The 14,113-nt window shown below is 36.4% G+C and overlaps 1 protein-coding gene across 1 annotated transcript; it reads left to right on the plus strand.

The window, feature by feature from the left end:
* The first annotated feature begins 4,848 nt into the window (after positions 1–4,848).
* LOC127429533 (endosomal/lysosomal potassium channel TMEM175-like) lies at positions 4,849–14,113 on the plus strand. Its single transcript, XM_051678638.1, has 11 exons — positions 4,849–4,885; positions 9,576–9,879; positions 10,100–10,138; positions 10,239–10,336; positions 10,447–10,498; positions 10,621–10,656; positions 10,752–10,835; positions 11,019–11,183; positions 11,396–11,477; positions 11,625–11,760; positions 13,432–14,113. The coding sequence occupies exons 1-11, from the start codon at positions 4,851–4,853 to the stop codon at positions 14,099–14,101; spliced, it is 1,701 nt and encodes a 566-aa protein (XP_051534598.1). The 5' UTR covers positions 4,849–4,850; the 3' UTR covers positions 14,102–14,113.

Raw genomic sequence — 14,113 nt, forward strand, 5'->3', positions numbered from 1 at the left:
TGGTGACTGCAGTACAGTCCCTGAGCAACGAGGCTGCACTGCAGCACCACCTGATTTATCACTCGCAGCTGCTCTCAGGATGAGGGCATGCCCATTAGAAAATGAGCTTTAATTCACACTGGCAGTTCATCCCACTCAAACCCATACGCCTCCCCTCACTCTATTCACTTGCACTGTCAGGATTTGGCCAGCGAGTAAAGACAAACTTTTACACTTTGTGTGTGTTTGTGTGTGAGTGTGTGTGTGTGTGTGTGTGTGTGTGTGTGTGTGTGTGTATGTGTATGTGTGTGTGTTTCCTTAAAACTAAAGTGTGTAATTTTTGAACAATTAGTGTCATCAAATAGAATTGCAAAAATAACTATTGTAGATTGTTAAAAGTCTTATCTAAAAGTTTAAACAGACAGACAGGCAGACAGATAGACAGACAGACAGATAGAATTATTTGTTTTGATCCTCCGCTGCATGAAAATCATAAGTCCAATCAGTTAGAAAAGACATCACACTATTCCAGAACAGTCTGAATGTTTGGTGGATGTAGCTTAAAAGCTTTAAGCAGAGTTACAGTCAAAAACCCAACATAATAACTGTTTTTAAACAGGTTTCCCAAACACTCCCACAATCTTCCTCTGGCTGGACAATCAGATAGATCCCCCCAGTTAACAGTGTGTTGCTGTGTTGGCTGGTCGGGATGCTCAAACAAACTGAACAATGTTTTAATAGCACCACAGAAGCACAGTGTTTACACTTTTCAGGGGAAATCAGACTACAAATGGCTTAACTATCTTTGCATATTAAGCTAGCATAGGAGAAAGTATTTTAACATTTCAGTATTTTACCCACTTTAGCTTTAATTTTACACATATATGACTGAATGTTAGGGGCAAATGGAGGAAGAGGACACTAATCGATTCTTTCTGGCTGGTAAGTCAGGAAATCGTTTCAGATATTTGGAGTTTTATGGTCACTGTCAGCTGTCATGTGAATATTTTGGCTTTGATCTTTTTATCTATACATTTTGGCAGCTAAGTTTTTCATCCTCACTTTGCATGCAGATAAGCAAAGTGTGAGCTGAGACCTGTGTGTGTATGTGTGTGTGGGTGTGCGAGCGTGTGCATGCGTGTGTGAGAGAGAGAGACAGAGGATATTCCAGAAAGGGAAAAACAGTATTAATATTAATGTAGCCAAAACCCACACACTAGTCCTCACACATATACCACACTTCACATCTGTGCTGCATCTCAATTTATTTAAATAATTCAGAGACTCAGAATCCATATAATCAGCAAGGTTACTTCCACTGCGTTAATGAATAACGTCAAAGACATGCATGCCAGAGGAAATCAGGAATAGAGCAATGTAAACAATTGGTCATGATAATGAAAAACATACATCATTACCAAGGCCTGGAAACTGTGGACAGTGATCTTGTTTAGACAATTGATTTGGATAGGAATTGAATTGGTTAAGAATAGATAGCCTGTTACTGTAGATACATACATGATCTTAGTGAAAATTATTCAGGAACATCTGGCAAGTTTGTATGGCTGTAGATCTGAACATGAATGCCAAAAGTACTAAAAACACAATTTTGAACCACAGCAGCAGTGATAGTGGCGAAACTACAGATGACACAATTCCATTTTTGATTGAGAGAATGTTTCCATTGAATTATAGTGGTGGTTAATGTATTAATCCAAAACCTTACCCATTCCATACAATGAAGAGACCATTCCTATTTGTCACCAGCTCCTCAACAGTTAGAATTTCAAGTACACTAGCCCTGCAGAGAATGATTATACCTCTCTTTTTCACACTCACATCCTCTTTGTTGGGTTGATCTGAAAGCTCCAGGCCCTGACAGCTTCAAACAACTAGGGAAATAGAGAGAGCTCTGCTAGTCTGCTAGGTGATTACATGGAACTGTACTGAGCCATACTCACTGGAGATAGTAGTATTCCAGTGATTATTACATACTGGTTCTGCTGCTGCCATCATAGAGAATGTCATAGACAAACGAAAAAGCTATGTAGGAGCTTTATATGTATTTCTAGATTATCATGATGTTGATTCTAACACAGGGCAAATATCTGCAGTATGTGCTAAATACAGTCTATATACACGTAGGTCTGTTACATAAAGATAACATCAAATATCAGAATGCTGATTTGAGTTGGTTTAGTTTAATGAGGTAGAATCAAATAGTCATCAGAAAACCTCCAACAGACTGGAGTAATTCATGTCAAAACTGCACTCAGGCATCTGGTTACTCTTCAGATAAGCATCATTAATCATAAAACACTGCACAAGCACATTGCCTAAGGAACACACAAAGTCAAGCACAAAGGCGGTCTATAATGACCACAGAACTGACTACAGGGGATTTTCTCAGATCTCAATTTGATTTCATCTTGCACCGAGGTATAATAAAAAATTTAAGAAACACGCTCTAGAAAATCCCTTTAATATTAAAATGTGTACTTCTTTCAAACTATAAAACATAACTGATTGTATTAGATTAAAGGTTTTTATGAGTCAGTTAATTAACCATGCCACATCTAGCAGTGTGAATCCCCTACAGAGGGGTGTGTACAATTATCACTGAACATTTCAAGAAAAATGTAACGTTCAATTTTGATTCAGAAGCTTCATTTAGTTATTTCTGCTATTCAGTGAACCTTTGGTATTTACTCTTTATTCTTCATAATAGTTTCTTGAAGTTACATTGCCATCTTAAAAGAATAGCTGGCCTTAAGGTATAGTATGTCTTCAGAAGACTTGTAATTTCCCCATTTATACTAATTGGATGAAAAAGAGTGACTAGAATGATCTTCACAATTTCTCCTTTTGTGTTTCACAGGCAAAAGAAAGTCATAAGGGTTTGGAACGACATTAGGGGATGTAAATGATGGCACAATTGTAATTTTTGGGTAAACTACTCCTTTAATCTCATGAAAATTATGTGACTGTGGTGGCATTTTTGCATTTTTGGGTGAAATAACCCTTTAATAGATCTGTTAAGCTGCAGTATATTTAATAATTTTACAACTTTTTTTATTGTTTAATCTTTATTGTTAGGGTTAGGTTTGGGGTAGGTGTAGGGTTTTTGCGGGACTCCAAATAAACACAAAAAACACAGTGTATGAATGTGAAATAAAACTGTTGCAAGACTCAAGCATTTTACTGGTTATTTTAAAGGGGGAGAAACTTGAAGTAGGCGTGCTTTGTAGTGGCCGTGCCTTGTACTAGTGTTGCAGGATGCAGACAGACCCTTCTCAAATTTCCATATTAGAAACCGTATTAGAAACCTCATCACAGCTGTGGTAAATGATTTTTAAAACGTATTCCAGGGTAATATAATATGAAGTATATTGTTATAAATGTACTCTAAATAAAAATAAAAAAAACTGCATATCTAAAACGAGTTGGCAAGATTTAAGCTCCTAAATAAAGTGGAAACGTGTCATCAAAGTCTGTGAAAAGGGTCCATTTTACATTTACATTTATGCATTTGGCAGACGCTTTTATCCAAAGTGACTTACAGTGCACTTATTACAGGGACAATCCCCCCCCCAGCGGTTAAAATATAAAACTGCATGCGTCTTGCAGAAGAATGTTGTTTTGGTTGTGCTTCAGCTCTGCTCCTCTGCACAGATGAATGTGGTTCGAGGCACCGGTGTACACATGGATACAGGACATCTTATCAGAGTGAACTGACAAATAAATAACGAAAGAAAGGAAAAGACGGCTCTCCGAAAACATGTCATCTGAGCAGGTAAATGCCATATCTTCTGCTGTTATTTTGACTTATTGGAAAAAGGCAACGTTTGTTAACATTAGACATAACGATTGCTAGTCTGATAAGGTCAAACGTTGTAACGTTTTTATAATTGCAGGATATTCTGACCAAATAGACCACAGTCATTTATAGATTGTCATGGTTATCAACCAGTGGTCAGTATCATTCCAAGACTCACATGTCCTTGGCAAGCCTAGTACTAAAGGATTTATTTCTATAAATTATTGCCGTTATAAAGAAAAATATGCACGTCTGCTAGCAAGCAAAAAGTTCTGCACCAATTACAGTATAATTATTGTATTTCACTACACACACACAGATGTGTGTGTGTGTGTGATTACACAACTATACATAAACCATATCAATAAAATATCTTGCCTGTTGAGTAAGAAAAAGCCATCTCTGTGTCACTTTTAAATCCTTTCAGATCTCGGAGTTGTCGCTACCTCTGAAAAGCCAAGCCGATGTTGATTTGGGTTTTATTACGGACTCTGTCGCTTTCCATTTTTGCTTATAGACTCCATATACACTTATAGACTTATAGGGTTTCTGGTGATTCCCCGGAGGTTTGCCGTTTTGAATGATCCATGGTATATTTTTCTAGTTCATTGTGACAACAAACTTTCAGCTTCAGCTACTCCCACACCATACATGCAATACAGTAGCCGGATCTTATTTTCTCTGTGTACGGATATGACGTGAACACGCACTGGTGAATGATGTATGTATGCAATTTCCTGCGAAATCCGTCCCGACAGCTTTAAAATATAAATCATTATTATAGGTTTATCAAAGTGTATTTGGGAAAAGACATGGTTTGGAAGATGGATTTTTGTTGGACTCTCTCATTAATAACATTTTTTTATTTTTTAACAAATATAGTTCTTTTTCGCACACAAAGTGATCGATTTGCTTTAGAAGACATTAATGTCGCTGCTGGAGACAGGATGGATTAATTTTATGCTGACTATGATGACTATATCTAATCACCATCCTCTCCCATTCTAAGGACCTGCTGAGCCTGGATGTTTTTCAACAAATTTTCAAAAGTGTTATGTGGAAGAAAGAAAGTCATACACATCTCAGATGGTGAGTAACTTATTTTTGGGTGAACTAATTCTTTAAGTGCCTTGTTCAAGGACACAATGGTGGTGACTGTGGGGATCAAACCAACAACCTTCTGCTTACTAGTTCTGTACTTTAGCCCACTACACCACCACCACTCCACTAAATTATTTGTATGTGGCTTGTACATACAGTATCACTCCAGTGCAACACTATCAGTTGAGCTACAGCCCAAAGTGACTGCACTCAAATAAACTTAGAAATGTAGTTAGTTATGTAAAGTAAACATTAAAATGTATCATCTTATAAGTCATGCACTATAGTAAGATTTAATAACATTGCATTGTGCAAGGAACAGGGCAAAAAGTAAGTGTTTATAAACTGATATTCTGCCCTTTAACTCATGATTTGTGTGAAAGGGAATAAAACTAATTGTTGTTTTAGCACCTCTAGTGTTCATTTCACCAGGAACCTGCAGCGATAATGTACATACAAGCCAATCTGTAATAAGATTAATTCATAATTTTACTGAATAACAATCCTCAAATTCCCTCTGTTTGTGTCATACTGTTATATTTCTGCCTCTCTAACGCTGTGGTCCTCTTTTATAGCCTGAGTTTTGCCTAAACTGCATTTCTGCACTGCTTGTCTCTCTCTCTGATCAGATCTAATCCACCTCTGCTGCTCATTTAGACAGAAAGGGATTTGCTTAACCTGCTAATGCAGCCACTCCCACTGCAGCCAGTCTTGACGTGTTAAGATTAAAGAGCAATTAAGAGCCACTCTAAGAATTACAGATTACAAGGAGTGGATGTAGATGTAATGCTGACCTACTTCTGTCACATCTCTGGCTCAGAACAGCAGGACAAGTTTTGAGGACCAGCAAGAGGTTTTCTAGGATTTGAAAGTGATGGACATTTTTGTCTGACTATGTGATTTAGGGGTATGTGCTGCACATTTCCTTTTCTCAGTCAAGAAGTCTGACAGTCGGTTAAATGTGAATGAGTTGAACCAAACTTAGAACCTGTCAAAGTGATAAAAGGGTTGTCCACTGCTATGAGATCTGTGCTGTGTGGGTCAAATGAGCCTGTAACAGTGATGGAGAATTTGGTCTGTCTTGATATAGAGGAGACCAGGGCTAATTATCACAGGGGGAAGTTGTCACAAGGGCTGTATCTCAGTACCTATTAGGTTTTGAGTCAAAAGTGTGTGTGTTTCTCTAGCAGTGGCTTTTGTTTGTTGATTTCAAACACCTAGTTCAAAATCAACACTAAAATACAGTACATTTTGACAAAGGTCAATAATCAGTTGAAAAAGTTGTAACGTGTTTTAAAGGTGCACTCTGTAATTTTTTCCTCATTAAAAAAGCTGTTACCCCTAAAAAAAATAATTGTAATTTTAAAACATATGTATAAAATAATGAACACTCGCATGATGTGAAAAATCCATTCATATTAGTAAATTTATAAAAGCTGTTTTATTCTACATGGAGAGAGTCCCTCTCATGGGGGCTGCCATTTTTGAATCACATGGGCAGTCAAATACTACTGGCTTAATCTCACTAACCACCCTGTTAATGGACACTTTCACTCATGGATTAAATTAATAATTTCAGACCTGGGCCGTAGCAAGGTAATCTGGGCCCCCTGACTGTATATTGTTCTGAGCCCCTTTCCTATAAAAAAGTACAGTTTAGAATTTGTTGTGGGGCCCCCTGGACCTTTGGGCCCCTAGAATCATTACCACCTATCACCCCACTAGCTACGGCCCTGTGTCAGACTGTGAATAGTGAATTTTTACATTGGCATCCTTTAATAGGCTGTGTAATGAGTATTGAGGCATGTTGCAACAAAAGGTGAACACGTGTTCAATGAACTGTTCATTTTCCTAGGCAATAGTTCAATAGCTTTTTTATAGCCAAGAATATTAAGGTATGTGCCCATACAGAAATTGAGAGAAATATGTGGTATTGCATTTCAATAGGATCAGAGCCTCAAATTATTTGAACACATTCAGTGGCAGTTCTGAATCCTTCACTCAGAACTTAGTTGATTTGGATTAGTAAACCACTATAGGGAGATTTCTCTATGCTAAGACAGTAGAATTAAGAAAATTAACTAACCTAAACTTGAACTTGTGTATGATGAGGTATAGCGTGTGTTAAAGCGGAGAGCTATCTTGATTCACCAGGGAAGGATTACATAGATTTAATCTGTTCCTCTCAATGTAGATGACTCTAAATTATTACAATGGCTTTCAGATAAACTTCACATTAGGGATTACTCTCTCAGGAAATCAAAAACATGCACTGGATGCACTTTGATGTTATGTAACACTATAGGGATGATTATAACACTGTGGGCTTGAAATGCTGGCAACAAAATAGTTGAATATAACTTGACATGTCTGACTATTGTTGACTATAAAAATACAGTTCTTTTAACAACTATTTGGACAGACAGACAGGTTGGGCCAGCAGTAAGTAACATAGACAATATTGTAGTTAGTGTACTGTAAATTGCTTTGTTTTGGGTTCTCCCTTTCAGTGATGAATGAGCAATGCTCATCAATAGAATGAAGGGTGTGAATGATAACACACATTATCTTTTTTGACCAAGCCTATAAATGATACAACAGTGGAAAAAGTAGTTATATTTTGGCCTTATGTTGTTATATTTTTTGAATATGTTCTAAAATATACAAGTGTATCTTTTCTGTGGGTCAAAGCTATAATTACTGAATATCTATTTAGACTCTCCTCCTCAAGACAGGCCAAATGAAAAAGAAACTTTGCCATGGTTTATTGACTTTTCCTCTTTTTAAATAAATTTTTTTTTTTTTTTAAATGTGTTCTCACATGCAAATGTATTGTGCATGAGCATGTACAATGTGATATTTGGCAAGTTGTACAATCATTTGATAATGAGTATGACTAGCTGTTAGTTGCTAGGTTACCGTTCCATTCTGTAATTGCCCACTTTGATTGAAATCCCATTAAAAAAACAAAAGGGGCCCTTGTGTTGCAGCCTCACAATGTTTTGTTTGGGATGGGTTGATTTGCAGAGACTGAAAAGGTACTGAGAGCTAATGAAATCAGACTCTGTCTTTCGTCGCTCTTCCTTTCTCTCACTCTGTTAAACACACCTTATGTCAGGACCATGTAGCCTTATTGAGATACGCTTCATGATTTGGATGTCACTGAATTCTTGCTGTGACACTGTAACATTTGGCAATGCAAGAGTATACATTTGTCAAATGTATCTTATAAGTGCAGGGTCGGGATGCAAGTCACCAAGGGCAACTTTTGCTGCCTCTGTTGTAATGATGAATTGTTAAAATCAGACTACCTATATAAACTGCATATACGGTGGCAGTCATCCCTCAAAGGAATATTCCACGTTCCGCGGTGATCATGGTATACATATTGTGGGGGTTGTACTTGCTTGTTTTGATTGTTTAAACCCGATTGATGGAAACTCATCCACCCTTTTCATTAAAAAAAGCAACAAACAAAAAAAGGAGGGGAAGGTAAAACATTTGTGTTAATTAATATTATGCCACGTATACTGTTGATTGAGTTTAACTTGTCTTGAACCCGGAATATTCCTTTAACAGAAGTCCTTGGCTGAACACATTTTTAAACATTGATTTTTGTCTCCCTCTAGTGGCATCTGAAATTTCTGCTGTCTGCTTGTATTTCACAAGCGAATTTTGCACTCAAACTTTTGAAATTACATCAGAGCTGTTTTACAACACTATTCTGCGAGCACAGCAAGCTGAGATTTAACCTTGGGAAATGAGAGTCCGAGTTTTTATTAGAAGGGAAGTTCTGTATTGAGTTATTGAAGTTTGCATTGCTATTATAACATGGTTTTTGTTATAGATGTTGATGCCTTACCATTCAGTTTTGTAGCTGAGCCCTCTGTATTGAAACGAAAACTAATTCGTTTCCAGTTGTCAACCATGCTCTGCTTTTTCTATAAGAGAAATTCACTTTTTTGTATTTTATTTTTTGTATTTTTTTGTTGTATTTTTTATTTATTTTTTATTTATTTTGTTGCACATTACAAAAAACAAAGAAAAGTGCACACTGCATTAAAGAAATACAGTAAAAGAAAAAAAAATCAGAAAGTATCAGAAAAATATAGATATATAAATTGTATTCAAAATAAAATAAAATAATATTTTAAAAATGTAAATATAAATAAATAGCAGAAATTATATAGATATAATTAAAAATATTAAAATAATAAAAAAACTCAATATAAAAGAAAATAACAATATAATTATAATTATAATAAATAAGAAATCAGTTATTCTCGCTTTCATTCGTGAGTTTAAGATATTTTATAATATCGGATATTGCAACTAAAAATGATTCAAATCTGGACAAAGTATCAAGAAATTAGTTCTTGCGAATAAAGTATTTACCACTGATCTATATATATATAGTTATGTATATAGATCAGTGGTATTTACAAAGTTTTAAAAAAAATTCACGATGTATGAGAAACACGCATGCGCAGAGCCGGTGCATCTATATTGCGTCACTTCCCCTTTTTGCATTCCCTCTAAATGAATTTTATTTAATCGTATTATGCAATAATGAATAATGCAGACATAATTTTTTTTTTTTTTTTTTTGAAAAACAATGAGCTGCATTTAAGTGTGCGGTCTCGCGGAAGGCTGTTTTTCATTTCATTCATTTGGACAGTGATTTCCGGTCAGCTGATAATGTGTCATCAGTGTTTGCAAACAAAACTCCCGTGCCTGCATGTCTGCACCGTCCACTGACATCACATACCACTGCTGTCATGGGAGAAAATGATGAGAGCGAAATAATCGAGCACTACGATGATGAGGAAATGGAGAAGAGAAGGACGCCGAGAAATCTCTCGCATTCCTTTCTGGAGAGCGTCACGTCGTCGGAGGAGAAAAACGGCCACAGCAGCACGCAGTCATCACACCGTCTGCTCGCCTACAGTGATGCACTCATCTCCATCATTGCTACTGTAATGGTAAGGGGAACAAAATCCACATTGACCTCAACATTTGAGTGTACTGGGATGCACATTTGAATAAATATCACATATGACAGATACAGTATTATAGATGATACGAACAGAACACAATCTAGAGCTGCTGTCACATTTTCTATTAGTCACCTGTCACCCTTGCTCTGTGATATATGATTACGCATGTGAAAAATGAATATGTCATGAATTTTTGTGTTCACAGATATTGCCTGTTGCACATACAAAATTTCAGGATAATGAGGTGTGACAACAAATTATAATAGCCTTCATAGAATATAAATGAAAGAAATACAATGTTGTTATACAGTACATTATAAATGATATTATCTTTTCATATGCAGGAGCTGAAAGAGAGTATCCAGACTTTGCTCACTACCAAGGTTGCAGTGTACTTGATGACATTTTTGATTGTCACTGTTGCTTGGGCTGCACATATCCGGTGAGAGCATTCAAGCATTTGCACAGTAGAGCATCATGTGTTTGTTTCATTGAATCATTCCTTTCGTCCACTTGCTTAGAGATTTAAATCCATCATTTGTTTGTGGTCAGGTTGTTTCAGGTCATTGAGCGCATCGACGACACTCTCGCACTGCTTAACTTGGTAAGGGCACCAACAAGGCTGAAGTGGTGTAGAATGAGAATGATGAATGTAAAGTAAGAGCTTTACATTCGTTTTGAAAGTGTGAAGTGACTTTTCAACTATCCTTTTTTATTCTATTTCAGGCTTGTATGATGCTCATCACATTTCTGCCATACACAGTTAGTATTCACTTCACCAGATGATAAGAAAATAAAATAAAGCCTATGTCTGTTTATGATTGTTTTTAATGTTTATTTTATTCATTATTTTGTAGTTCTCCCTCATGGCGACGTTTCCTGATAATTTTCTTGGCATCCTCCTCTTCTGTGCTTGTGTCATAGTGATTGGATTAATTCAGGTGAGGGAGCAACAAAGTAGCAATACTCAACATATAACAATTTGAACTAACTTCATCTTTAATAAAGGTCATTGATATCATAGTAGGTGAAAAATAAGCTTTGGTAGATATCCTCGTAGTTATATTTCATCTTGATGTTAATCACTGTTTTGTTAGACAGTCATGTTTACTTTGTGTCCTCAGGCCGTGATTGTCTTGTATGGATTTAGCCATCCTTTCCTCCTGAACAACCATATACAGATGTCACAGAATCAGGCTTATTACAAGCAGAACATCCTCAAAGTCATCATGAGGGTTCCGATCATGTGCTTCTTTGCCAGTATCTTTTCATTCATCTTTTTCCAACTGGTAGGTGAATTGTACTTAAATACTATATTGAACATGTAGTACAAGTTAAAGAGTTCTATTATGAGTTACAGTAATGTCCTTTTGATATATAACAAATATATTTACATAGTATCACATATTTACTTATTTGCTACTTATAAAGTATAATAACATAATAATAATAATAATAATAATAATAATATATATATATATATATATGTTTTTCCTGGTAGTCCTACGTCCTTTTGGCGATCGTCATATTCCTGCCCTATATTTCTCAGTCTTTGAAATGGATTCGGAATAAAGCCATTGGTGGTAAGCACAAAACGTCATAACTGTTTACTCCATTTTTTTTTAAGGTGGATAAAAGTGTTTTGTTATTCTTTTAATATATAATTGGGGCAATATACAGTAAATTATTTACTTTAAACCTTTATTGTATCACTTTTCCAATAAACACAGGTCAGGTAGATGAGAGTCCAGATTCCATGCTTTTCTACACCTACCACCCCAGTGAACCTTTGAGTAAAGAGCGAGTGGAGGCTTTCAGTGATGGGGTGTACGCCATTGTAGCTACGCTGCTCATCTTAGATATTTGGTTTGTATTATTCTATTGCTCAAACAGTACAATTTTGTCAAGACAGTAAGTGACATATTTTTTGTTGTTTGACTGCATCAAATGCCTTGCAGTAGTATTAAAATGACTTTTGCAAGGCATGAAACACAAGGCTTTGTTTATGTTTCTTTAAAAAAATTACATTTGAGAGTAGAGCGCAGTATTTGGGTTCCAAAAGTAAAAAACGGATTCATTTTTTTCCATAGGGGAATTGTTTTGTTTTTTTTAACGATAACTAATCATTTACTCACCCTCATGCCATCCTGGAGGTGTATGACTTTCTTCTGCAGAACACAAAAAAGATTTTTAGAAGAATATCTCAGCTCTTTTGAATATCTCAGTGATTGGTGACCAGACCTTTGAAGCTCCAAAAAGCACATAAAGGCAGCATTAAAGTAATCCATAAGACTCCAGTGGTTTAATCCATATCTTCTGAAGCCATATGATAGGTGTGGGTGAGAAACAGAACAATATTTAAGTGCTTTGTTACCATAAATCTCTACTTTCACTTTCAAAATTGGATAGAATGTGAATGTGAAAGTGGAGATTTGTAGAACAAAATGAGAAAGTAATTAGCCAAGGTGAGAAATTATATGACATAATAACCTAATGGTTTTTGTTATTTTAATATATCTTTGTGAATGAAAAGATACATTGAAGATTGCAGTTTAGCTTTTTGCTTTGTCCTCTGTTTTTGTTTCTAATGTTTTTTTGAATTAGATGCTAATTTCATGACTGACGTTTTTTTTATTTATGGAAAAGCAGCTATAATGAACAAATGTTTATTGTTCATTTTACTTAATTGTGCCATTATTATATCGCATATTATGCATAGTCCATCGTGGTACAGCGCAAAATAAACATGAGATGACCAGATTTTTTCCAATTTGTCCAGTAAACGTTATAATTCCCAGACATGTTGTCCAGCACCAAAATTTCATAGCGGAAACTCTGTTGTATAGATCTTAATATTTTGTAATAAACTTAAAATGAATTGTTTCTATACTTGCAGTCAACAACTTAAAATCAATAGTTTTGTATATTTCCATCATTTTCAATTCAATTGCATAATTTTCAGCGTTTCATGGGATTATAGTTCATTCCCTCATTAAAGACGTTAAGTGCACAGTGTACAACAGTGTACCTTTTTGGTTTTGTCTGATAATTTTTTTTTTTTTTTTTTTTTTTTTTCAAAATCAAAGTTTGTAATCTTGTGATTCACTTTGGAGATGGTTGGTTTGTTTCATGGCTCAGAACTCTTTTATGAAGGCTTTCATGAACCCTATGGGAAAAAATAATAATGGGAAAAACACTTCTGGAACCACGGCAGCTGAAAAAGTGGGCAGGCACTAGTGCGCTCTATTAAAGGTCATTGAAGTAGTACATACATACTTAATAGATTGGCTTTCATGAATACATCATTAACTAACATGTAATGCTAAACATATCAGGAAATGTACATTTGTATATGAATGTACAAATTCAAGTTTCATAACATTTCCATCAGCTATTTGTATGTACTGTACATTCATTATCTGTTAAAAGCATTATGTAATGTAATATTACTTTTAAAGTTTTGCCATTATGACACTTTTTAAACAAAAACTACTGTAGATACTCACAGAAGTATTCTCTGCTGTCCTCTGTGAACAGCGAAAACAACGTGCCTGATCCCTCTGTTGTGAAAAAGCAGTTTGACAACAACCTCAACGCTGCACTTCAGGAGTACGGTCCCGAGTATCTGGCCTACTTCGGTTCTTTCGTCACAGTTGGGCTGCTCTGGTTCGTTCACCACTCTCTCTTCCTGCACGTGACGAAGGTCACACGCCTCATGGGCCTCTTCAACACCTTCTCCCTGGCCTGTGTGGGCGGCCTGCCACTGGCATACCAACTTACACAAGAGTTTCCCAGAGGCTCGCGCAATGAGCTTGAAGCTGTGCAGGTCAGCTGCGTCATCATCTTCTTTGCCGGTCTCTTCCAGCTAGCTATGTGGGTGGTGGCGCTTTTTACAGAACGTGAGACATTACACCCATATGCACGCTATGGCGGTCGAGAGCACACCTTCATGTTGGCCAAGCTCTCACTCTACCCTTGTGTGGCACTCGGGTCATTCTTTCTCACCTGTATTCTCAGTCGCTTCAGCGCGCAAATCTTTCACATGATGGAGATAGGTGTGCCGTTTGCTTTTCTTTTACTGAGGCTGCTGGTTCGTGTGATGCTGGCACTGCTGAAATGGCTGTTCTGTCCTGGGAGGCCTGATGTGGACTGCTCTCCTGTAGAGGAAGAGGATTCACAGCTGCCCATTAATGATATAGTTACTTAGCAGTGAACGAAG

Source organism: Myxocyprinus asiaticus, chromosome 3, assembly GCF_019703515.2.
Source record: "Myxocyprinus asiaticus isolate MX2 ecotype Aquarium Trade chromosome 3, UBuf_Myxa_2, whole genome shotgun sequence".
In the NCBI taxonomy this organism is placed as follows: domain Eukaryota; kingdom Metazoa; phylum Chordata; class Actinopteri; order Cypriniformes; family Catostomidae; genus Myxocyprinus; species Myxocyprinus asiaticus.